The sequence below is a fragment of the Schistocerca americana genome, chromosome 1 (assembly GCF_021461395.2).
Source record: "Schistocerca americana isolate TAMUIC-IGC-003095 chromosome 1, iqSchAmer2.1, whole genome shotgun sequence".
Classification (NCBI taxonomy): Eukaryota; Metazoa; Arthropoda; class Insecta; order Orthoptera; family Acrididae; genus Schistocerca; species Schistocerca americana.
The window spans coordinates 1,125,429,638-1,125,456,513 of NC_060119.1; the positions used below are offsets into that span (position 1 = coordinate 1,125,429,638).

At 45.0% G+C, this 26,876-nt stretch overlaps 1 protein-coding gene across 1 annotated transcript in view; it reads right to left on the reverse strand.

Moving 5' to 3' along the window:
* Positions 1 to 26,418, reverse strand: part of LOC124619005 (caspase-1-like) — a 61,165-nt gene extending 34,747 nt beyond the window's left edge. The window contains exons 1-2 of the mRNA XM_047145392.1: positions 25,859 to 26,418; positions 13,398 to 13,576 (exon numbers count right to left, since the gene is read on the reverse strand). Of these exons, the coding sequence (XP_047001348.1) occupies positions 13,398 to 13,576; positions 25,859 to 26,069 (390 nt within the window). The 5' untranslated portion in view covers positions 26,070 to 26,418. The remainder of the gene's footprint in view (positions 1 to 13,397; positions 13,577 to 25,858) is intronic.
* Between the last annotated feature and the right edge of the window lie 458 nt (positions 26,419 to 26,876).

The window sequence follows — 26,876 nt, forward strand, 5'->3', positions numbered from 1 at the left end:
GAAAAGAAAAAAAAACAGAAAGGTGTCTATATGATCTTCTACATACGCTGTACCATAATAAGGTACATCTACAAATGTTTAATTCTGAGTCTGTATGTTTTACATTAATGTTCACATAATTTTACTTTCTATGTGTGTATGCGTCATCTTAATCAGTGCAAGTACCGCACGTATTTAGTTTGATTGCATTAATGCCTTGTTTCAGCATGCAAAGAAAGATAGTGATGATAGAATAGGCACAGAAGTCAGAGCAGTTGTGCTGGCCGCGACCAGCGAGAACTTTAAAAGCTCTTTTGTATCTTTATGATCTCACTATTGTGAAATACCTTCCCTCATTATAGTACCACTTGCGGAGATCCCGTCATGTACAACTGCCAACACCTTATCAAAACAAGGCACATCCATTACGACAGCTTCCTAAATTTGTGTGGATCTTTGGGCCTCAACTAAATCATTAACTGGAAGTTGATGTACCTGCCTCCACTCCTTCTTTCCGGCCAGGGTCGAACCCAATGCCTACTCTTGGCATTATGTCGTCGTTCTAGCCTTCTCCTAACGACATAGGGCGAACAGTGACATGGCAAATGTTGCATATATAAATAATTGCGTCCTCCATGTCTCAAAATGTGAAACATAAAACTAGGTAATCAATTACTTGTACCAGCGTAACATAAAACGTACACTTTAGTCCCTAATTTTGTATAATCATAACGTATTTCATTCTAGCTGCACAAGATAACAATAACTGCATAATAAATACAAACCTAAACGTGTCGGCAATTTCGGTATGATTAAATAGCAGCTGTACAAAAACATCAACAAACCTGCAGTTCCGAATACGTACCCTTGAGGCCTTGATGCAGACTTGCACGGTAGATGTACCGCGTAACATGGACAATGAAAATGTTGGCAGTTCCAGACTTGTGCACTTGGTGCATTGGTGTAGAGTTGTGTACCATAGGTTGCGAGGTGCTGGGGTGGAGAAGAGTTTGTATCTCTTTAATTCGGACGAATTTCACATGAGAACTGGACATGCACTCGACCCCCTCCTTACACACCACCTAACTGGTTATGTGCGTAAAGGTAATGGAAGAAAATGATGGTGGACCCTGCTGGTTGGTAAAATAAGGAGTGTACACTCACAATAATTTAATAAAAATCGTAATCTACTCAGAACTTTATCATAATAAACAACAGGAAATGGTCGAACAGTCCACGGGTATACTGCCGGTTCATAGTGTCCAACGGGCACAGGCGATCAGACATGTCATCGTCAGGTACGCTGCCGAACTGAGCTTCTGAGGGCGGGCGGCCGATTTAAATCCCCTCCTGCCCGCAGGCCGCTCTCTTCGCCGTCCGCGCCTGCGCGCCGCGGTAGCGAAGACGTGGGCGTAGGAATCTGTCGTAGCGTCGATGTGCTTGCTACGTCCGCCCTGGTCACCAGTTCGTACTTCTTGCTGAGAGTCTTCTTAATTACATTCAATGCCGGGTCCCAAGCCTTGCTGAGATTGTAGCCGCAATCTCGGTTGATAAGATCTTCCCTGGTGCGAATTTCGATAGCCTCCCTTACAACGCTGTCCCAATATTTAGAGGTCTGAGCCAGGATCTTGGTACGCTCATAATCCATCTCGTGTTTCTCGGACAAACAGTGCTCTGCTACCGCCGACTTATTTGGATGTTTCAGTCGAGTTTGCCTTTGAAGTTCTCGGCAACGATCTTCGATAGTGCGTGCTGTTTGTCCGATATAAGTCTTCCCACACTCACAGGGAATTTGGTTTATGCCGGCCTTCCTCAAACCGAGGTCATCTTTCACACTTCCCAGTAATTCCCGTGTTTCATTGGACGGGCAAAAGACGGTATTAACTCGGTGCTTCTTTAATATACGACCGATTTTCCCCGATAGTGCGCCATTGTACAGCAAACATAAACATAGCCAAAGCCTTGCAGACAAACAAAGATAGTGCGCCATTGTACAGCAAACATAAACATAGCCAAAGCCTTGCAGACAAACAAAGATAGTGCGCCATTGTACAGCAAACATAAACATAGCCAAAGCCTTGCAGACAAACAAAGATAGTGCGCCATTGTACAGCAAACATAAACATAGCCAAAGCCTTACAGACAAACAAAAATTACGCGAAGCGAAATGTAGTGTGAGGAGGGCTATGCGAGAGGCGTTCAATGAATTCGAAAGTAAAGTTCTATGTACTGACTTGGCAGAAAATCCTAAGAATTTCTGGTCTTATGTCAAAGCGGTAGGTGGATCAAAACAAAATGTCCAGACACTCTGTGACCAAAATGGTACTGAAACAGAGGATGACAGACTAAAGGCCGAAATACTAAATGTCTTTTTCCAAAGCTGTTTCACAGAGGAAGACTGCACTGTAGTTCCTTCTCTAGATTGTCGCACAGATGACAAAATGGTAGATATCGAAATAGACGACAGAGGGATAGAGAAACAATTAAAATCGCTCAAAAGAGGAAAGGCCGCTCGACCTGATGGGATACCAGTTCTATTTTACACAGAGTACGCGAAGGAACTTGCCCCCCTTCTTGCAGCCGTGTACCGTAGGTCTCTAGAAGAGCGTAGCGTTCCAAAGGACTGCAAAAGGGCACAGGTCATCCCCGTTTTCAAGAAGGGACGTCGAACAGATGTGCAGAACTGTAGACCTATATCTCTAACGTCGATCAGTTGTGGAATTTTGGAACACGTATTATGTTCGAGCATGATGACTTTCCTGGAGTCTAGAAATCTACTCTGTAGGAATCAGCATGGATTTCGAAAAAGACGGTCGTGTGAAACCCAGCTCGCGCTATTCGTCCACGAGACTCAGAGGGCCATAGACACGGGTTCACAGGTAGATGCCGTGTTTCTTGACTTCCGCAAGGCGTTCGATACAGTTCCCCACAGTCGTTTAATGAACAAAGTGAGAGCATATGGACTATCAGACTAATTGTATGATTGGATTGAGGAGTTCCTAGATAACAGAACGCAGCATGTCATTCTCAATGGAGAGAAGTCTTCCGAAGTAAGAGTGATTTCAGGTGTGCCACAGGGGAGTGTCGTAGGACCGTTGCTATTCACAATATACATAAATGACCTTGTGGATGACATCGGAAGTTCACTGAGGCTTTTTGCAGATGATGCTGTGGTGTATCGAGAGGTTGTAACAATGGAAAATTGTACTGCAATGCAGGAGGACCTGCAGCGAATTGACGCATGGTGCAGGGAATGGCAATTGAATCTCAATGTAGGCAAGTGTAATGTGCTGCGAATACATAGAAAGATATATCCCTTATCATTTAGCTACAAAATAGCAGGTCAGCAACTGGAAGCAGTTAATTCCATAAATTATCTGGGAGTGCGCATTAGGTGTGATTTAAAATGGAATGATCACATAAAGTTGATCGTCGGTAAAGCAGATGCCAGACTAAGATTCATTGGAAGAATCCTAAGGAAATGCAATCCGAAAACAAAGGAAGTAGGTTACAGTACGCTTGTTCGCCCACTGCTTGAATACTGCTCAGCGGTGTGGGATCCGTACCAGATAGGGTTGATAGAAGAGATAGAGAAGATCCAACGGAGAGCAGCGTGCTTCGTTACAGGATCATTTAGTAATCACGAAAGCGTTACGGAGATGATGGATAAACTCCAGTGGAAGACTCTGCAGGAGGGACGCTCAGTAGCTCGGTACGGGCTTTTGTTAATGTTTCGAGAACATACCTTCACCGAAGAGTCCTGCAGTATATTGCTCCCTCCTACGTATATCTCGCGAAGAGACCATGAGGATAAAATCAGAGAGATTAGTGCCCACACAGAAGCATACCGACAATCCTTCTTTCCACGAACAATACGAGACTGGAATGGAAGGGAGAATCGATAGAGGTACTCAGGGTACCCTCCGCCACACACCGTCTGGTGGCTTGCGGAGTATGGATGTAGATGTAGATGTAGATGTAGATAAAGGCAGTGGCTACCTCTTCTTCCGTGACTTCATCCGGCTCTACAGGTTGTGCTGTGGTGGTGGGACGGAGAGGGCGTCTAATCTGCCATTCCAAGTACCCGTTTTCTCGGAACACGGTTTTGAGGCAGATTCTTTGAGTCTGAGATGCTGCGCACCCTGTGCACTAGTGTTTTTAGTACTCCGTTCCTCTGAGAAGGGTGGTGGCAGCTGTCTGCATGCAGGTACAGGTCAGTGTGCGTTTTCTTCCTGTACACACCGTGGCTCAGGGTACCATCAGCTCTTCTCTTGACCATGACATCCAGGAATGATAATCTTTCTTCTGCTTCGATCTCCATGGTGAATTTGATGTTTGGAGTTTAGGTGTGTAAGGAAATCCAGGAGCTTGTCCCTACCATGGGGCCAGATGACGAACATGTCATCGACATAACGGAAGAATCAAGTAGGTTTCCAATTGGATGACGCCAAGGCTTCCTCCTCGAAGTACTCCAGGTACAAATTCGCGACCACTGGCGAGAGTGCGCTGCCCATTGCGACTCCATCGGTTTGCTCATAATATTCCCCATCAAACATAAAATACGTTGAGGTGAAGACATGTCTCAAGAGTTCGGTGGTTTTCTCGTCAAATTTCTGCCCAATAAGCTCGACTGACTCTCGTAGAGGCACCCTGTTGAATAGTGAAACGACGTTGAAGCTCACTAGGATATCAGTGTCTTTCACTCTGAAGTTGTCGAGACGATTCACGAAATTCACGGAATTACGGATATGGTGAGGGCATTTACCTACATAGGGGCTAAGTAATTCAGCCAGGTATTTTGCCAGCAAGTAAGTAGGTGCCCTAATGTTGCTGACAATCGGGCGCATAGGTACCCCCTCTTTGTGGACCTTAGGGAGTCCATAGACTCTTGGTGGTACAGGTCCTTGAGGTGACAATTTCTTGGCGTCCCCCTCTGGTAGATCCGCGTCCTTGAGTAGAGCCCTGGTCTTGTTCTCCACCTTCTTCGTGGGGTCAGCGTTGATCTTCCTATAGGAGTCGTCATCTAGCAGGCGCTGCATCTTCTCAATGTAGTCCTTACGGGAAAGAACAACAGTGGCATTGCCTTTGTCAGCAGGTAAGATAACAATTTCAGAGCGCTCTCTCAGGTCCCGAATGGCCGCCCTCTCTCTACTGGTAATGTTAGTCTTCGTAGGTTTAGTTCTGGTCAGAGCCCGGCAGGTTTCCCGACGCACTTCTTCTGCTGCTTCAGGTGGTAATCGCGCTGCAACCTGTTCCACTGCACTGACGATGTCCGCGACCGGCGTGAACCTAGGGGTGGGAGCAAAGTTGAGTCCCTTCTCCAGATCCGAAACCGCCTCATGAGACAGCTCCATGTCAGTGAGATTGATGATCGTCTTACATGGTGCCTCCAGCGATGGTTTATCCGAGAGACGTGAGAATTTTGAAATCTGACGTCCAGTGGCCTTTTTATGTGCAGAATCGTTTGTCGTCCAGGTAACACCATCCAACCAGTCCCAGGTCCACGAATTAAACTGATTGGCCAGTTTAAGATGAAGTTTAAATAGTTCCTGGGAATTGTATTCAAGGCTGCGGCGAGTAAAGTGCACCCTCTCACGTACCAAAGCAAGGCTGGCCCGTCTCTAAATTCTCTTGGCTGCTGCAGAATCGATGTGATGCGTGACCTTAGCAAACTTCGGCACAATCTGCTCGGTACGACATCTCTTCAGGAATGCAAGAGCACTCAGCAAACGGCATCTTCGGTGGCGCAGCTTGTGAGTTTCCTCATGCTGCGATACATCTCCTCCCCGTAAAGGTATATGATGTGATTCTTCAGTTTCTCCCGGCGTATTTGTTGCTCGAACAGTCCACGGGTATACTGCCGGTTCATAGTGTCCAACGGGCACAATATTTCGGCGATCAGACATGTCGTCATCGTCAGGTGCCCTGACGAACTGAGCTCCTGAGGGCGGGCGGCCGATTTAAATCCCCTCCCCCCGCGGGCCGCTCTCTTCGCCGTCCGCGCCCGCGAGCCGGCGGTCACGAAGACGTGGGCGTCGGAATCTGTCGTAGAGTTGATGTACTTGCTACGTCCACCCTGTTCGCCAGAAACACCAAGTTAAAACCGTCTTTTGCCCGGCCAATATTCACAGTATTTTCCATCGCTGGCCACTACTTTCTCCCATCTTCTGGGCATTGTACGAATCATGCGTCGAAAAAATGGTTCATCTTTTGAAGCGATCCACGAATCGATCTAATTTGTGACTTCTTCATGAGATCGGAAGTATTGGTCAGCCAGGCCATGCGCCACTGATCTAAATAGGTGATAGGCAGAGGGATCAATGTGTGGAGAATATGGTGGGTGGGGTAGGACTTCCCGTTTTAACGTTCCCAAGTACGGTTTGACCTCTTTTGCAAAGTGGGGTCGAGCATTGTCGTGCTGCAAAATCACTTTATCGTGCCTCTCGCTGTATTGCGGCCTCTTGTCTTTTAATGCTCTACTCAAACGCATTAATTACCTTCGATAACGAGCACCTGTGATTGTTTCTCTTGGTTTTAACACCTGATGGTACAAGACGACGAGCTGGTCCCACCAAATGCAGAGCATGATCTTGGAGCCGCGAATATTCGGTTTGACCGTTGACCCGGAAGCATGGCCGGGATATCCCCATGATTTTTTGCGTTTAGGGTTATAATAATGATTCCATTTTTCGTCCCCGATCACAATGCGATGCAGAAATCCCTTCCGTTTTTCCCTCTGAAGCAATTGTTCACAAACACACAAACGCCGTTCAGTGTCTCTTGATTTCAGATCTCATGGGACCCAAGTTCTTTCTTTCTCAATCATGCCCATAGCCTTGAGACGTTTTGAAATGGTCTTCTGTGCCACTCGCACTAATCGTGCCAATTCTTGTTGAGTTTGACACGAGTCTTCACTCAGCAATGTCTCCAATTCTGCATCTTCGAAAATATTCTCTCTTCCACCCCTCTGCTGGTCTACGACGTTAAAATCACCGTTCTTGAAGCGTTGAAACTACTCACGACACGTTCTTTCACTATTAGCGTCCTTACCATGCGTACTTGAGAGCATTCGATGAGATTCAGTCGCTGTTTATCCATATTGAAACAAAGCAGTAACACCTCCCGCAAGTGACGAGAATTAGGCTCGTAATCTGACATTTTCAATCAAGAACAACTTTATGACGCAGACACAAATCGACTAATGTTTGAATGAAATTATGTTGACCGAGGTCCAAGCTAACTGCCTGACCTCTGCGATCTGTTTCTTTCGACCGCTACTTACCGTTTTCGCCACCTATCGGCAAACGGCGGAAGCAAAGTTGTACAACTTTATAGTTCTTTTGACGACACTATGAACTGGATGGAGAGTGACGCTTTATAAATGAAAAGTGGAAAGTTCCCCCATGCTAAAAATGGATCCATCTAATACATTAAAGATGTAAGTTATTATTTTTGTTAATGTAAAAAAAATAATTATTTGTGACCTAACAAGCCGGCCGGAACCGCAACGGTCGCAGGTTCGAATCCTGCCTCGGGCATGGATGTGTGTGATGTCCTTAGGTTAGTTAGGTTTAAGTAGTTCTAGGTTCTAGGGGACTGATGTCCTCAGAAGTTAAGTCCCATAGTGCTCAGAGCCATTTGAAACATTTTTTTTTTTTTTTTCACCTGACAAGAATTTCTTTCATTGTAATCTGTATAGCTCATACTCTACGGAATCGAACAGAAGCTGTTGAAGTTTGATTTGCCGAATAATTTCCATCAGAGACAATTGCGAAGTTTTTTTCTAAACACTTTATCGCTTTTGTAGTCAGTACCAATACCAACTAATGCGGGCTGCATCGTGTACTGGTTAGCTTGAAGAAATAAATGTTTTCTCAAACCAAGAAAATCAAGACACGCTGCTTCTTTATGGAGAATGCTGAAAAAAGCAAAGGCAACAGCTGAGTAGTACGCGGAACGATACCCTGACAGTCGGTGTCCATTAAGAATGGCTGTTCCTAGAACGTGCAAAAAGATTGTTATTGGAAGAGTATTGGAATACCATGCATTGGGGAAGAGCAAGCTTGTTAAGACCGGAGCGAACGAAATACACTCCTGGAAATGGAAAAAAGAACACATTGACACCGGTGTGTCAGACCCACCATACTTGCTCCGGACACTGCGAGAGGGCTGTACAAGCAATGATCACACGCACGGCACAGCGGACACACCAGGAACCGCGGTGTTGGCCGTCCAATGGCGCTAGCTGCGCAGCATTTGTGCACCGCCGCCGACAGTGTCAGCCAGTTTGCCGTGGCATACGGAGCTCCATCGCAGTCTTTAACACTGGTAGCATGCCGCGACAGCGTGGACGTGAACCGTATGTGCAGTTGACGGACTTTGAGCGAGGGCGTATAGTGGGCATGCGGGAGGCTGGGTGGACGTACCGCTGAACTGCTCAACACGTGGGGCGTGAGGTCTCCACAGTACATCAATGTTGTCGCCAGTGGTCGGCGGAAGGTGCACGTGCCCGTCGACCTGGGACCGGACCGCAGCGACGCACGGATGCACGCCAAGACCGTAGGATCCCACGCAGTGCCGTAGGGGACCGCACCGCCACTTCCCAGCAAATTAGGGACACTGTTGCTCCTGGGGTATCGGCAAGGACCATTCGCAACCGTCTCCATGAAGCTGGGCTGCGGTCCCGCACACCGTTAGGCCGTCTTCCGCTCACGCCCCAACATCGTGCAGCCCGCCTCCAGTGGTGTCGCGACAGGCGTGAATGGAGGGACGAATGGAGACGTGTCGTCTTCAGCGATGAGAGTCGCTTCTGCCTTGGTGCCAATGATGGTCGTATGCGTGTTTGGCGCCGTGCAGGTGAGCGCCACAATCAGGACTGCATACGACCGAGGCACACAGGGCCAACACCCGGCATCATGGTGTGGGGAGCGATCTCCTACACTGGCCGTACACCACTGGTGATCGTCGAGGGGACACTGAATAGTGCACGGTACATCCAAACCGTCATCGAACCCATCGTTCTACCATTCCTAGACCGGCAAGGGAACTTGCTGTTCCAACAGGACAATGCACGTCCGCATGTATCCCGTGCCACCCAACGTGCTCTAGAAGGTGTAAGTCAACTACCCTGGCCAGCAAGATCTCCGGATCTGTCCCCCATTGAGCATGTTTGGGACTGGGTGAAGCGTCGTCTCACGCGGTCTGCACGTCCAGCACGAACGCTGCTCCAACTGAGGCGCCAGGTGGAAATGGCATGGCAAGCCGTTCCACAGGACTACATCCAGCATCTCTACGATCGTCTCCATGGGAGAATAGCAGCCTGCATTGCTGCGAAAGGTGGATATACACTGTACTAGTGCCGACATTGTGCATGCTCTGTTGCCTGTGTCTATGTGCCTGTGGTTCTGTCAGTGTGATCATGTGATGTATCTGACCCCAGGAATGTGTCAATAAAGTTTCCCCTTCCTGGGATAATGAATTCACGGTGTTCTTATTTCAATTTCCAGGAGTGTAGATTTTCTTGCTGCTGTTTCTCATTTCCACGTGTTAGCCCCAGAGGAATTGCTTGTTCCTCTCCAATTACTCTGGAATACGTTAGACCAGTGTTGTTCGCTTTTTGCACGCAGACAGCTTCCATCCATGTTATGTGCCGCTTCACCTGCATATTAACCAAGAGGTTTGCAAAGGAAACGTGGAATTCTCTTACTCGGTGCTGATCCGACATCGAGACGATAGGTTTTTTCTTCAAGGAATTCTATTCCCCTATAGAGGTACCATCACAAATCGCGGAAAGTTGAATACAAGAACTATGCGTCATTGCGCTGCTGAGTATACGCATTGGCTAGGGCAGGCGGAACACCGGAGACAGAAGGTTTTAGTGCGCGAATGATTGATCTTTACTTCATTTAGGAAGTCTTAGTGGGTGAAAGATACCCATAACTCTAAATACTGCAATTTTTCCAGAACTTCTAATCAAATTTTGGAGAGTAAACGCCGTTCATGTCGTAACTTTGAAAACTCTAATAAGAGCAGTAGAAATTAGGTAGTTCCACATGAAAAAACGAAAATCATACCAATATCGCTGGAACTGATAATACTATGAAAAATTACTCTACATGATTCAAGTAGTTTTTCACAGTTCGTAGATGCAAGTAGTACACTCCTGGAAATTGAAATAAGAACACCGTGAATTCATTGTCCCAGGAAGGGGAAACTTTATTGACACATTCCTGGGGTCAGATACATCACATGATCACACTGACAGAACCACAGGCACATAGACACAGGCAACAGAGCATGCACAATGTCGGCACTAGTACAGTGTATATCCACCTTTCGCAGCAATGCAGGCTGCTATTCTCCCATGGAGACGATCGTAGAGATGCTGGATGTAGTCCTGTGGAACGGCTTGCCATGCCATTTCCACCTGGCGCCTCAGTTGGAGCAGCGTTCGTGCTGGACGTGCAGACCGCGTGAGACGACGCTTCACCCAGTCCCAAACATGCTCAATGGGGGACAGATCCGGAGATCCTGCTGGCCAGGGTAGTTGTCGTACACCTTGTAGAGCACGTTGGGTGGCACGGGATACATGCGGACGTGCATTGTCCTGTTGGAACAGCAAGTTCCCTTGCTGGTCTAGGAATGGTAGCACGATGGGTTCGATGACGGTTTGGATGTACCGTGCACTATTCAGTGTCCCCTCGACGATCACCAGTGGTGTACGGCCAGTGTAGGAAATCGCTCCCCACACCATGATGCCGGGTGTTGGCCCTGTGTGCCTCGGTCGTATGCAGTCCAGATTGGGGCGCTCACCTGCACGGCGCCAAACACGCATACGACCATCATTGGCACCAAGGCAGAAGCGACTCTCATCGCTGAAGACGACACGTCTCCAATCGTCCCTCCATTCACGCCTGTCGCGACACCACTGGAGGCGGGCTGCACGATGTTGGGGCGTGAGCGGAAGACGGCCTAACGGTGTGCGGGACCGTAGCCCAGCTTCATGGAGACGGTTGCGAATGGTCCTCGCCGATACCCCAGGAGCAACAGTGTCCCTAATTTGCTGGGAAGTGACGGTGCGGTCCCCTACGGCACTGCGTAGGATCCTACGGTCTTGGCGTGCATCCGTGCGTCGCTGCGGTCCGGTCCCAGGTCGACGGACACGTGCACCTTCCGCCGACCACTGGCGACAACATCGATGTACTGTGGAGACCTCACGCCCCACGTGTTGAGCAATTCGGCGGTACGTCCACCCGGCCTCCCGCATGCCCACTATACGCCCTCGCTCAAAGTCCGTCAACTGCACATACGGTTCACGTCCACGCTGTCGCGGCATGCTACCAGTGTTAAAGACTGCGATGGAGCTCCGTATGCCACGGCAAACTGGCTGACACTGACGGCGGCGGTGCACAAATGCTGCGCAGCTAGCGCCATTCGACGGCCAACACCGCGGTTCCTGGTGTGTCCGCTGTGCCGTGCGTGTGTTCATTGCTTGTACAGCCCTCTCGCAGTGTCCGGAGCAAGTATGATGGGTCTGACACACCGGTGTCAATGTGTTCTTTTTTCCATTTCCAGGAGTGTATTACGATACCTTAAAGAGTTCATAAGGTATCTGAGGTGAACAGCTTAGCTGCAAACTAATGAAGTGTTGTTGTGCAATAATGAGAATTATTAGCCTATTTGAAGCATCTGGTACACTTCATTCTGCCCTCGTAGACTTGCATATTTAATAATCAGCACTGAAAGCGACAGAAATCTGTCAGAATATTTGTACTCGAATGAGAAATTAATGTTTTATGAATTTCACCTGAATAATAGAACACAATTTTTTAACTATTTATTTTCTAAATTGTCAGAACTGCCACCTATTCCCTCCTGAAATATTAATTACGTTTCCCACAAATACCTTAAATCCGTCATATCATAGCCGTGAAACAAGCTGTGATGAGTATGAATGAATTCAAAACCCTGAATCAAAAAGTCTCACAGAATAGTCGAGTGCTATTTGGAAAATAAGGTCCGACCTGGCGCGAAATGGAAATGACAGTGAAAATCCGATGAAGCTTTGCATAGATGTGTTGGGCAGTGTCTATAGGATGCCGGTCGACAGCATCATGTCTACATCTGCATCTAAATCTACGTGATTACTCTGCTGTTCACAATAAAGTGCACCACGCAGAGTGGCCGCGCGGTTTGAGGCACTGTGTCAGGGATTGCGCGACCCCTCCCGCCGGAGGTTCGACTCCTCCCTCGGGCATGGGTGTGTTTGTATTGTTCTTAGCATAAGTTAGTTTAAGTTAGTTTAACTAGTGTGTAAGTCTAGGGACTGATGACCTAAGAAGTTTGGTCCCTTCGGAAATCACACACATCTGAACAATAAAGTGCCTGGCAGGGGATTCAGTGAACCACGTTCAAGCTGTCTCGCAACCGTTCCACTCTCGGACGCCGCGCCGGAAAATCGAGCACTTAAATTTTTCTGTGCAGGCCCTGATTTCTCTTATTTTATCGTGTTGGTCGTTTCTCCCTATGTTGGTGGGTGCCAACAGAATGTTTTTGCAATCGGAGGATAAAACTGGAGATTGAAATTTCATGAGAAGATCCCGTCGCAACGAAAAACGCCTTTTGTTTAATGATTGCGGTTCCAATTTATGTATCATGTTTGTGGCACCATCTCCCCTATTTCGCGATAATGCAAAACGAGCTGCCCTACTTCATACTTTTTCGATGTCATCCGTCAATCCCACCTTATGCAGATCCCACACCGCACAGCAATACTCCAGAATAGGGCGGACAAGTGTGGAGTAAGCAGTCTCTTTAGTAGACCTGTTGCGCATTCTAAGTGGCGGACAATGAGCACGAATAGACATCCAGAAAATAGTGTCTCCCGCCAAGTAAGAGGGCCTGATGAGGGATTTCGCCTGATGTCGTACAACCCACATAACACAACTGTCTTACGTTTCCTTCTTCATGGTAATTCTCAGTCGCACGCAGCAGGGGCAGCGAAAATGCTCCTGCAGCCTTTTCGGTGGGGAGTGTTTGATCGCCCATAATACAGCGCGTAATTGCCCCCCCCCCCCCCCCGAGTTTCATTTCTTCTGAAATAGACCGTTGGCTATGAGACAAGATTATGGCACAGACAACGAGCTGTAGACCAACGTAGAGAATTGGCGGAAAGCACAAGCGGCCGCCTTCAGTGACTAGGGTGTCGAAAAGATGGTACAACGCTACGACATATGTCTAAGAAGGAGCTCCAACTATGTAGAGAAATAGCTAGAAGGTGTCACTAACTGTTGCAAATAAAACATTTTTGATTTTCACAATAGTTTCCATTTCGCAACCGATTGGATATTACTTTCGGAAGAACTCTCGAAAATCTAAGTGTATAGACAGAATGCCCTAGACTTGTTCGGGCGACGTACCTGTATGAAGAAGAGCTTGGGTTTCCCGTCGAGGCTCGGGCAGCGCCTGGGAATGAACGGCTGCCACAGCTCGCTGACGTGGTACTCGCGGTCTCTGGCGCTCAGCTGCCCGTCCCTCCCGCAGTGGGAGAGCACCGCCACTGCAACGCAGTCGCGACTGTCGTGGTTCTGCTCCGCCACTGCAACCACAAAATATTTTCGCTTGGATTGCTCGCAACCGCTCACTGAACGTATATCTTTACTTATTAACCTTTTTAGTCGATTGGGGAAATTTCCCATACAGCCAAGTACTCACTGCCACAGAAAAAGTAAGTGAAACAGCGAGAAGACACAGTCATATGTCATTGTAACCTGATACACCGTGAATATGTAGCTGATTACAGTTGCAGTTGTCTGCGACGTAGAACGGCTACCAGAGTGTATTGTTGTTGCTTGTTTTCAGTGTTACCAAGCCTGATGGGGTACATTAGGCGTCAGATGTTGCATGGTCACTGTGAAGGGCACAAAGATACTGCATACTCGTGTGAAACAGCGTTATCAGCATCTGGTAGAGTTTGAATTGGACCTCCTTGTGGGTCTCCTTCTGGCTGGGTGGTCTAATTGTGCAGTATCCAGATTTGTGGGGCATTCAGACGTGACAGTAGTCCGATGTTGAACTGCATCAGAAGTTGGGAGCAACTTACTCAAGGATGCCAGACTATTACGAGGAAGGCACACCGTTTGTGCACTAGGCCCATCGTAAGCCCCTTCACGTCTGCCCCTGTCTTTCGACTCTACTGGACTCACTGTAATCGGAGCGGGTGACGTGGTCAGGGTTGTAGAAGAAGGTGGCTGTTTTTAGCAATCTCCCTCTTTATTGTTGGTTCTTCCAATACATTTTCCGGTAGCTCAGTCCCACCGCTCATGTCGTGGTGGAGACGTGCTGAAGCGCGCAGCCCGGGGAACGCGACGCCGTGCTCGGTCAGCGGCTGTGCAGGCGGTAGGAGGTTAGCAGCACGACGCCCGGCCTAGATCGCCTCTTGCAGACGCTGTGGCTCGTGACGACGCCAGGAGTCGCCGGTGCAGCAGTGGGCAACGCCCTCTGCCGGCCGGTCCTCGGGGACAGTGTCACTGATGACGACGACGTAACGGCGACCGAACGCCCAATCAGTCGAACCGATGCCGACGCCCACCTCTGATGCCCTTAAATAGTGCAGACCGCTGCTGAATCCGCCGGTTACACGGCGCTTTATTTATTAGAACGTTCTCAATGAGTTGGCTAACACAACCGCGCCACACGCGACCCACGCCTGAGTAATTCTGTTAACGCTGCATTCTGGCTGTTGATGACTGCCACGCACGTACACACATACCGACGCTCGTTGCAAAACTGTCACCTGCATAACGCGCCGGCCAGCCTTCGTTCGCCGTCTGCCGTGAGGCTGGCACATCGCGCACTGACACACACTAAATCACAATTTCGCACCATATTTCCTAAAAATAACCCCTTATCCTCTACATAATATTCTGCACCATGGCCCACCATTGGTTGGAGACTTGGGAGTAAGCTGCCGTTAACACTACAACAAAAACAGCTGGGCTTCGAGTGGTACCATGGTCAGGAGACATGGTCTGCTGATAAATGACGACACGTCGTCTTAAATGATGAATCACGGTTCTGCACTACCCCACATGACCATTGATGGTGAGGATGATCGCAACTTGGGGAGACGTCCCATTCTTCCAGTTCTCTGGAGTGGCACAGATCTGTTACTCCTGGCGCTATGGTGTGGTGAACGATCGAGTAAGATTTCAGGTCACGGTTGGTTGTGCTAGAGGAAACACCTCCGCAGCTCACGGACGTCCTACGGCTTCATATGTTACCTCTCATGCAACGGTATGTTGGTGCCGTTTTTCAACAGGACAATGCTCGTGCACACATGACACGTCTCTATGAACTGTCTGTGTGAAGCTGAGACCCGTGACCATCCAGCACAGAAGAAAAAGGTCAATGGCCGGTTAGCGTTAACTGTATGAAGATGGTATCTGTTCTTTCGGACATGTCTGAAAGAATAGACACCATCTTCATATATCATGAACTAGTTTCAACAATTTTTGGCCAGCTTGCCTCAGGACAGGATACAACGAATTTCTGACGCCCTTCCGAACCGAATCAGTGCATACATCGAGACCACATGCGGTGCAACGTCATACTGATAAGTGAGTTCATACTGTCAAGTCCGCGTAAACTTGAATTTGTAATCACTGAAATAACATCACATACCATCTCAATCCATCATTTCGTTACCTGTTCCCCATCTGGATGCTTCAGCTTTTCTGTTCGGCAACGCAAAAACTAAATCATGTGATAATATAACATTTAAATTTACATGATGTAGAAAACAGAAAAAAATGAAAATTTTGAACATAGTATTTATAATACTACCAGTCAGACGTATAAAGAATTTACCCGTGAATAACACTAATAACATGCGGCAACGTCCTTGCATCTGTAAATGCAGAGCTCTTTCATCCGATCGGAATAAGTCACGACCCACTCCAGATCTGAATCCTACGTCACACACCACAGCTATAATCCAACACGCACATAAAGAACAGCGTACCTGTCCAAGGTTACGATAATGTCAAACGGGAGTATATCCATAACCAGAACTGACGCCACTCTATCATCTTCCAAACTCCTGTAGACATAAAAAACACTGATTTGCCTGCAACAAACATTGACTGAAGATACTACTATTGGCTCCATTTATGCAATCCGACTTCCTCTCTCTTCACGAGCTCTTGAAATAACTGCCATCTCTGCCGTTCCTTCACCTTCACTCACGAGTAGAACACACCAACTCGCTGCCAGCTATTACAGGCACTCATCAAGAGGTTACTCAGAGCAAAATGACTCCCAGACAGGAGATAGACACGCGCCAAGCTCAATGGTACATTAACAATAAACGAACAATAAACTCAAGTAAATACCCGTGGACTTCCCATCTAGTTAACATACCAGGGACTCACTCCACACTATCGACTCCTCCAAAGCAACCAACCTCTTTCTGACAATCCTTCCGTTTCCTACTCCAAGACACGCCTGCTAATCCTGATAAGGACAACTCTGACCGCATTACACAGGGTGCCGCACGAAATGTGTTACCAATTGTTTCTTTCACAATTTACGACCTTGAGTAAAAATTACCTGGTCCTCCGGGTTGGGGGTTGGCAGTGGGCCAGCTCCTCATTCACATAAAAACATAAAAATGCTAAAAAACCTAATAATATGCCTCGGAAAAATTGGAACTTTGGACGATGAACTGGCGATGAGAAACGGAAAATTATGTTTGGATGCTGGAATGTGCAAGGTATTTCCACTAAAATAAATTTACTACCTGCAGAACTTGACATGTTCAACATGGATGTTGTCGTACTCTCTGAAACAAAGAAGAAAGACCAAGGAGAAGAAGAACTTGATAATTATGTACATATCTGGAGTGGGATATCAAAAGCAGTAAGAGCCAGAGCAGGAGTCTCCATTATGATAAAGAAATCATGGAAAGAAAGAATCACAAATTGGACATTCATCAATCAACGTATTATAACTGTTGAAATGACATTATTTGCTAGGGAAGTTGTGATTATTGGCGTATATGCACCCACGAACGACACAAAAGATAAGGAGAAAGATACATTTTGGGACACCCTCAGGGAGACTATTGAAAAAATCCCAAGAAGAAAGGAACTGATTATCATGGGGAATCTGAATGGAAGGGTAGGAATTAGAGAATCTTGTAGAATAGTAGGAAAACATGGAGAGGACGAATATAATGACAATGGGGAACGATTGATTGCAATTTGCGAACAATTTGATCTAAAAATTACCAACACATTTTTCAAACATAAGGACATTCATAAATATACTTGGCAACAGAACACCAAAGAACTTCGTTCTATAATAGATTATATCATCATTAGGCAAACAAGTAGTTTCAAAGCAGTAGACGTCAGATCTTATAGAGGAGCCCAGTGTGGAACAGACCACTGTCTAGTTAAAATGAAGTCTTTCTGGCCATGGAAGAATGCAAGGAGTGATACAAGTAACATAAATAAAACGAACCAGACTGAGAAAGATGAAAATTTACCTTTTAATATTGACAGCCTACAAGACGAAAGTACCAGAACACTCTTCGCGGCCAGGATGGAAAGGAAACTGGTTGAATCATTTGAAGGAAGTACAGAGGAAATATATGACTATATAAAAGCTAATCATGGCATCAGAGGTGTTGGGTAAAAAAGATAGCAACCACAACCGTGCAGCAGAGTGATGGTCAGAGGAACTAGAGGTCCTAGTTAGAGAAAAACGAAATGCGTTCCTTCAGTGGTTGAATGATAAATCAGAAGAAACAAGATCAATATCCAAGGAAAAGAAGCATGAAGTGATGAAAAAAACAAGGATGGCAAAAAATGAAGCATGGGAAAGAACATGTGCCAAGGTGAATAGCAAATTAGGATTTGGGAGAGCAAAAGAAGCATGGTCAGTAATGAAAGGGCTTCGACAGGATACAAAAAGCAAAACTAATCTGCAACTGACAACACAAAAGGAATGGGAAGAGTATTTCCAAAAATTATTAAATGAGGACAGAGAAGAATATCTAGAAGAAGAAACAGGGGAAGATAAAGGACATGAAGATGATGAGATCTATATTTTAGAAAGTGAAATACTTCAGGCGTTGAGAGCAGGAAAGAATGGTAAATCACCGGGACCAGACAATATCAATCTGGAGTGTCTGAAATATGGTGGTGACAAAATTGTGAAACTGATAACACAGCTCTTCAACAAAATGATACATGGAGATTCAATACCCAACGAGATGAAGCTAGGTTACATTAATACAATATTTAAGAAAGGAGATCGCAAAATTTGTTCAAACTATCGAGGAATTTGTGTTACAAACGCATTAATGAGAATTTTTGCGAAAGTAATTGAAAACAAACTGGAAAAAAATTTTAGAACCCAAGAAGAACAATGTGGATTCACGGCTGGAAGATCATGTGTAGACCATATTTTCACATTACGACAGATTGTGGAGAAACATAGGGAGAAATCAAAAAATATAGGATTAATTTTCATAGATCTAGAAAAAGCGTATGATACTGTTCCAAGAAAATTACTTTGGAGAGTACTACATATGGCAAACATAAACCCTTCCTTGATTAAAATAATACAACAGATGCATAAAGATAACATTTGCCAAGTGAAAGTTGGTAATAAACTTTCACAGAAATTTAGAACAAGCAAAGGCCTTATACAGGGCTGTCCCATGTCACCATCATTATTTAAAATCTATATAGATATTAGCCTTAGAACATGGTCTCGTAAATGTAATAGTATGGGATTAGAAATAAGAGATGGTGTTTACCTACATCATTTATTATTTGCTGATGATCAAGTAGTCGTAGCACAAGATGGGGAGGATGCTAACTATATGTGCAATCAACTAGCAGTAGCATACAAAACTTGGGGTTTGAAGATTAATTACCAAAAAACAGAACACTTGACTAATGATTCAGATGAGCTATACATTGAAGGAAAGAAAATCAAAAAGATAAACACTTTCTGTTATTTGGGATCCATTTTAGAAATCGAGGGAAAATCAGAGTCAGAAATCAATAAAAGAATTAGTAGCGGACGGAGGGTCATTGGGATGCTTAACTCAGTCTTATGGAGCAGGAATGTAATGAGCAGAACTAAAAAGTTAATATACAAATCCATATTAGAGACTGTGGTTCTGTATGGAACGGAGACCTGGACAATTAACATGAAGCACATTAAAAAATTACAAGCTCTAGAGATGGACTTTTGGAGAAGATCTGCAAGAATCTCCAGGAAAGAAAAGATAAGGAACACCGAAGTAATAAGGAGAATGGAAATAAAAGAAAGAATATATGACGTAATGGATAGGAAGAAATTACAGTGGTACGGACATGTACGACGAATGGAGAAAACCAGAATACCAAAATTGATACTGGAGTGGAAACCGGAGGGGAGAAGAAGAAGAGGACGACCTATGACCACCTGGCTCCAAAATGTACAGCACACAATGAGGAAAATGGGCGCAGAGGAAGAAGACACACAAGATCGAAACACCTAGAGAAATATTTTGAGATTATAGTTTAAGAACGTTTATTGTTTGTATTGTAATTTCCAAGTAAATTATTATGTTGGAGGTAAGACTCTGTAATAAGGGAAAAGCTCAAAATAATAATAAAAAAAATTTACGACGCACGTTAGATATCCCACTGGGATCCCTACAGCAGTACCAGCAGAGCTTGGAAAAACAAATGAGTTACAAAATGACGTGTAATTCACGATACTGCCGCTAGGAGACTAGTAAGCAGCAGTGGCTGACAATGGAAGACTGACGACACAGCAACGATCGGCAATTGCGTTATTTTTTCATGAAACGAAAAGCCTTGTTGTGACTCAGAGGCGTTTTCGACAACAGTTTAACACACGATGGGTCCCTTGCAAGAAGACCATCCACAGGTTGTACGATAAATTTGTACAGCAAGGAACAGTATTGGAAGCGAAGCGACCTCGGCATAAGCCTATTTGTTCGCCGGAGAATATTGAAGTGGTACGAGTTGCTGTACAGAGAAGTCCCGGGAAAACGTATAGAAAGGCAGCAGTGCAACTGGGAATATCCAGACGCTCCGTTAAACGCATTCTTATAAGCGTATATGTACAAGATGACCTGTGCACAGGAGCTCACTGAAGAACACAAGCAGCAGAGACTACTGTTTGCTCAGTGGGCGGAGGATAGGGAAGAAACTCTCAACAACGTTTGGTTTTCTGACGAGGCGCATTTTCATTTAGACGGTGTGGTTAACAAACAAAATGTACGCTTTTGGGCCACTGAAAACCCACAAGTGCTACATGAACGGCAACATTATGCCCCAAGGATTACAGCGTAGGCAGCAATTTCCAGTCACGGACTTATTGGACCTTTTTCTTTGAAGAAACTGTGAACAGCGAGCGTTATTTGAGCATGCTTCACAATAGCTTCATTCCACAGCTTCTTGCTACTGCCTTGCCCTTCAAAACGCAGTGGTTCATGCAAGCTGGAGCAGGGCCACATACTGCAAACACTGTGTTGGAGTTTTTATACGAGCATTTCGACATGCGGATCATTTCGCTCAGGCTTCCAGGTCGCTTCAGTGACGGACAAAATTGGCCCCCCAATAGTCCAGACCTCAATCCATGTGACTTTTTTCTTTGGGGGTACCTAAAGGAAAAAATTTTCCCGAAACGTCCACGTGATTTAATGGAGCTCAGAAGACTTATTCTTCAAGTTGCAGTGAAATTACGGAAGACATGTGCCGTAGAGTAATCACTAACTTCAGTGTTCGTTGGAAGGAAGTTAGGAAGCGAAGTGGTGGACATATTGAGCATGTGCTGAGTTAGAACAAATCTCCATGGACGGCTCTTCATTGTAGTATATGTTCCTTTCAGATTGTATTGAAATTAAGTTTATATTCAAAAACAAAATGGTAACACATTTCTTGCGCCACCCTGTAGCTCCATATGCCCGTGAGCACACTGACACATCAGCTGGCCCCTCTCTCCCTCCTTCCCGACTTCCAATTCTTCACGCCTTGGGCAGATGCAAACTCACCAATTTCGGCACAAGACAATAAAATCTGCTGTTGCAAATAAACACTACACAACATTCAGTCCTGCCTCCCCATATTGACATCTACACCTGTGCTGTGCAATTCACCTTATGCTGTGTGGCGGTGGGTGCTTTCAATAGCATTGTAACTGCCCCCTTCCCCGCCTTTCCTGTTCCTGTCGTGAATGGTCCGTCGGGACAACTATTATTGATAAACCTCCAAGTAAGCTCGAATCACTCCAGTTTTACCTCACAGTCTTAGGGGTAGAAATATACTGTGTAACTCTTCTACGAATGTAGCCCCTCGGAATTTCAACGGTAAGCCGCAGCGTTAAGCGCAGTTCCTCTATTGTAACGTCTGCTGCTAGAGTTGGATGAGCATCTCCGTGACGTTTTCGCACTAATTAAACGAACCTGTGACGAAACGCGCTGTTCTTCTTTGGATTTTCTCTATTTCCTCTATAAACAATAAGAGTCTCAAATTGACGATCAATACCCAAGAAGCATTAGAACCAAGGTTTTGTAAGCAATTTTCTTTATGCGTGGACTACAATTCCTGAGGGTTCTGCAGTGAATCTAAGTCAGACATATGCGTCACCTACGACTAATTTTATTTGATCGTTACACTTTAAACCGTCCCTTACGTACACTCCTAGATATTTATTGAATTTAGCTGCTTCCAGTTGTTCTTCGTCAGTCGTGTAATCATGTGATAGTATTTCTCTCTGCGTATTTATAGGCAATATCATATATCTGTTTATACTGAGGGGTATCTGCCAATCCCTGCACTAAGGTTCAATTCTCTGCGGGTCTTCTTGCATGTCGCTACAAATTTTATGTGCTGTTTGCTTCACGGCAGCGACATACTTAGTTTCTGTCACATTACAAATAAAACTACTAGCCGCATATATGTAAAATTATGTGTTATATGCTGCTGAGACTATGTAAGGTGCAAAGGTTCTATCTACGATGAATGTTTGTCTAAAGTGGACTGTTGTGATACGTAATTCGAGGCTCAGCACCACGTTTCATAATCGCAACCTATGAGTGTTATGTAATGGTGAAGTTTTGGGGTCTTTTACGATGTCAGTGTAACGAAGACAGTCGAACTTCAAATATAGATCACCGTGCGCATACACTACAGACATCTGATTTTCAATGATAATCAGTAAACATATCTGCTTCCTCCCAAACGCCTCTCAGATAATGACAACCACAGAATAATTACAATTTTTGTTTCTTTTATGAAGTCACATCTACAGTTGTTCATCTTGGGCAGCATTTTCAAGTTGAATGGAAAAGGATATATTGAAAATAATGGTCATGTTGCACCATATTCCACCATACACCACGAGGTGTCCTGATGACGACATATATCGATATAAGGCGTGGTGTATAGATGTGGACTCACCACTATAATACGAAAACAGGTAGATAAAAAGAAATTTAAAGTCACGTGGTACGAGATGGGAGAGAGGGAAAACCAGTGAGGCTGTTACAGATATGATGGCTATTTTGGAAGCCGCCATGTTAGAAGCAATTCACAATTTTAAAAACATTTTCTTTGAAAGGTACTGCCCAGCTTCAGTTTACTGTACTTAAAGACCGCCGTCACAACACCACCAGAAATTGCTGTGCATATAATCGATAGTTTCACTCATGAGACAATCTTCAAGATCTCTACACATTTTCAAATGGAAACGGAGTCATTTGGCATATGAAATAAGTCAAGAGGGAAAACGATGGCGCCTTTCCTTTAAGCACACTGTGACGGTACGTCACATAAATATTGATATTTTTATCGGTTGTAAGCAATGAACAATATTGTGAAGTGTTAAGGATGAACTAAAAATTATTTGTAAACAGTTAACGTATTCTATGAATATACTCGTAATTAGTATAAAAGATACAGTTAATGTCCTTGAAAAAAATCCTGATATGCAGCGATAATTTAAAAGTAGTATATTTATCTAAAACATATCTATGAAAATAAAAAAGGGTCGCTAAGAGACGCGATTGTATGGGCGGGGAGGACGGACGTACTTTATGGTACACACACTGTTTGAGCGGCTACACATATTTTATGTAAGTTATTCTGTATTCTGCTAAAATAAACTAATTATTGTTATCACAAAATGAATTTCTTTGTAATGGTTGTCACCTTAAATGGTCGCAGCGGATAATTATTTTTAATAAGCATTTTTTTCAGTAATTTGCGCTGCGGAAAGCTCATCTTCCGATGCAGCCTCTGGTCTGCCATTACGCGGCGAAGTATTAATTTATTTTTCAAAGTGTTAACAGTAACCGTAAATGCGAGAGATTTCGTTGTAAGAACCTTTCTAAGTTCAAAATGGCTCTGAGCACTATGCGACTTAACTTCTGAGGTCATCAGTCGCCTAGAACTTAGAACTAATTAAACCTATCTAACTTAAGGACATCACATACATCCATGCCCGAGGCAGGATTCTAGCCTGCGACCGTAGTGGTCGCTCGGTTCCAGACTGTAGCGCCTAGAACTGCACGACCACTCCGGCCGACCTTTCTAAGTTGCAACAAAAATGAACATTAACATTAAAGTCCATTTTTTAAATTATACAGATCCCATGAGTTCAGTAAGTTTTATCTTGGCCGCTCCACGGCAACAATCGAAATTCTCGCGAGCCTTGCTTTGCAATCAATAACTATAAATTAACAAAATTACATTCAATTCAGTTAACGGCAACTTTATTTTAATCATCACGTTAGTAATGTAAAGTTGGTACATGAATAACAACGGCCCTTCAAGAATGCATTTCATATTTACTTATGCACGTAAGTAAAAGTGATAAGAAAAGATAATATCCCTGTAGGAAGAATCATGATCTAACAAAAAAATTCACCTGATAAATTAAAAATAAAAATATATATATTTTTTTTATATATATAACACAACAACACACCCACCAGGGTATCCGAGAGCGCTAACGTGATGCTTCCTGGACTCGGGTAGGCGCGCCGGCCCCGGATCGAATCCTCCCGGCGGATTAAGACGAGGACCGGTGTGCTGGCCAGCCTGGATGTGGTTTTTAGGCGGTTTTCCACATCCCGCTAGGTGAATAACGGGCTGGTCCCCGCGTTTCGCCTCAGTTACACGACACGCAGACGTCGGAACACGCTTGCACTATTCTATTCATTACACTCGACACAGACAGTAGGGGTACACTAATTCCATCCTGGGGTGTACAGGATGGCGGCAGGAAGGGCATCCGGCCACCGCTTTCCACTAACCTTGCCAAATACGTTCCTAACAATACCGACACTACGTCAGTGCGGGACATGGCACCAGTGAAAGAAAGGAAGGAAGAAAGAAAGAATGTAACAACACCTTTACTCATTCTCAGAGTATGACTAATGTTTCTTTCCTTCAGGTGACGTTAAAGCCGATGTCGTTCATAGAAATCGAGCAGAATCAGTTCGTCCTGATATTAGGAGAGAGGAGCGCCGTGTTTTCAAAGACGATTTCAACCAACACTACCGGAAAGAACACCCATGACCCACAATGTGGTGGCGAAATTTCCCACGACATTCTGTGAAACTGATATTGTCACAGATAAACCAAAAACTGCACGATAATCAACGGCTATGGATGAAGCAACATCAACCGCTGTTCTGGTTGTTCAGTAGTAATCCAGGTTGCAGCAATAGGAATAATGGCCCCACTTAAGCTGGCAACCTTTCAAAATGCAAATAGGTAAATAAATAAAACCATAGATACTGGTCATACGTTAAACTTCACTGGATGGCGCACCAAAAGATGGGGTGTGGTGTGGAAGGTAGGGTTCTTGCACTGTGAGATCCTCCTTCATTCAGGGTGCACTAATAGCAGGTATTAAACGAAGATGTGATTCCGTCGCTGCTATCTGAAGGTGGAATATTTGCATCTGTCTTTCGTCATGACGGTGCACCACCTCATTACGGGCTATTTCTCTGAGCATACCTGGATATGGATAGGTCACAGAGGTCCAATGGTGTGATCGTCATATTCCCTGATTTAAGTCTGTTAGATTTCCATCTGTGAGGATATGTGAAAGCAATTGTGTTCATAGATCTTGCTCTTCTGAGAGAGTGAGTTGCTGATGGTTGTACTACCTTTCCGGTACCATGTTGGTTGAAGTTCATGAGGAATGGGTGAAACGAATAGCAAAAACCTTATAACGTGCTGGACAACAGTGGAGTACTTCCAGTAGCTTTTATGTATTGTCACCAGCGTTGCTCTTTGCAAATGAGCCGTAGCTCTACAGTGAATTAAACTATGCTCAAACGAAACAAGCTATTGTTTCTGTTGTATAATTCTCTGTGTGTCACATGAGCCCTCTTCCATTTGAAAATTAGCTGTTGAATGCAGGATGGCGGTTTACAAAATTTGAAAATATGTAGGGGACTTGAAGATTGTCACTTGACTGAAGCTGGTTGTAATTAAATGCACAATACGGCAGGTTTTGGCGGTTTTGTGATGCCGTTCTTCACGAACAATGAAGCTGTATAACAATGTTTACAGAACGTATTTTGTAAATCATGAGTTTCATCGAAGATGGCCGTTTCCAAAATGGCCATCATGTTGGTAACATAGCCTTACAGGTTTTTCCCTCCCCCATCTCATACTACTTTACATTAAATCTGTGTTTATCCACCGTTTTTGTTATAGGAGGATGGTTCCATCCTGTGAACTGCCCGGTATAGTATTATAACCACGTGGTGGCTTACCAAGCACTGATGTAGATGTAAACTCCTTGCTTGAGAGCAAATATCTTTTTCACTTACCATACCTGAGTTCGCTGCTTATTTCCTCATGACACCGATCGTTGAAACATAGAACTTCGAAGCCGAGCGTTGTGAATGTGTTCCGGAGTGCGTCTCTGTCGACTTCCGTGCCGTCTCTCACAGCAGGCTGGTAGTCTCCGTCAGCGTGTCGCCGAACATCGAAGTTCTTGTGGCTGAAGACGAGTGCCACACCGCGCTCTCGGTGTCCCATGAAGTACTCCTCATCGTTGACACCAGAACTTAGCAGGTCATGGACAGTAGGTGCCGGATTCGCTTGATAAACGAAGACTCTAAAAGAAAGAGGTCAAAAATAGTAAAAGTAATAGTAGTAAAGCAAGTTCACTACTACAATATCATGTAGAGGAGGCTTTGTTGCATGTTACTCCAAAATGAAAGTGGTATATCTTTGATGCCTGAGACGCCACATAAGTTAAAAGTTGATTCTCTTCTCTGCATCAGCGTTAGTCGAATTTCGTGTAACATTTTGCTGAAATGTCTATTTCAGCTCTGTTTGATGCAAGGTATTAAGCAATATTAGTCTGTATAACGTTTTCATTAATTTATACTAAAGAGTCTCAGAAGTCAATGTCAAAGATATGTCCACATAAAGGTCTCCCCTGAAAATTTTTTTACCGAGAACTAGAAAAAAGTTATTGTTATTCAGAAATTTCCGAAATGGGAATACAGCTTATAAAGTAAAGTCGAATGGCACGAATGGGTGGGAGACCCAGAAGGGTAGGTTCAGCAGCATAATTGGAAAGGGTTCCCCCGAACTTCGCGCCTGCAGGCACTTTTCCTTCGCGAAATAAGAGATCTGTGTGCATACGTGTATCTTTTAAGTGTAGATGACTGTAAGGGGTGTGTGTGTAGCATAGTGTCTTTGATGGAGATGATGAGAGAATGGATAGGATGAGAGAATGGATAGGATGAGATCTGATGCCGGCACAAGGCCTGCACCTCTCAAAGAGCATCAAGGAGGCCGCGGAGATTATCGTCACCACCCGATGGACGGATCACC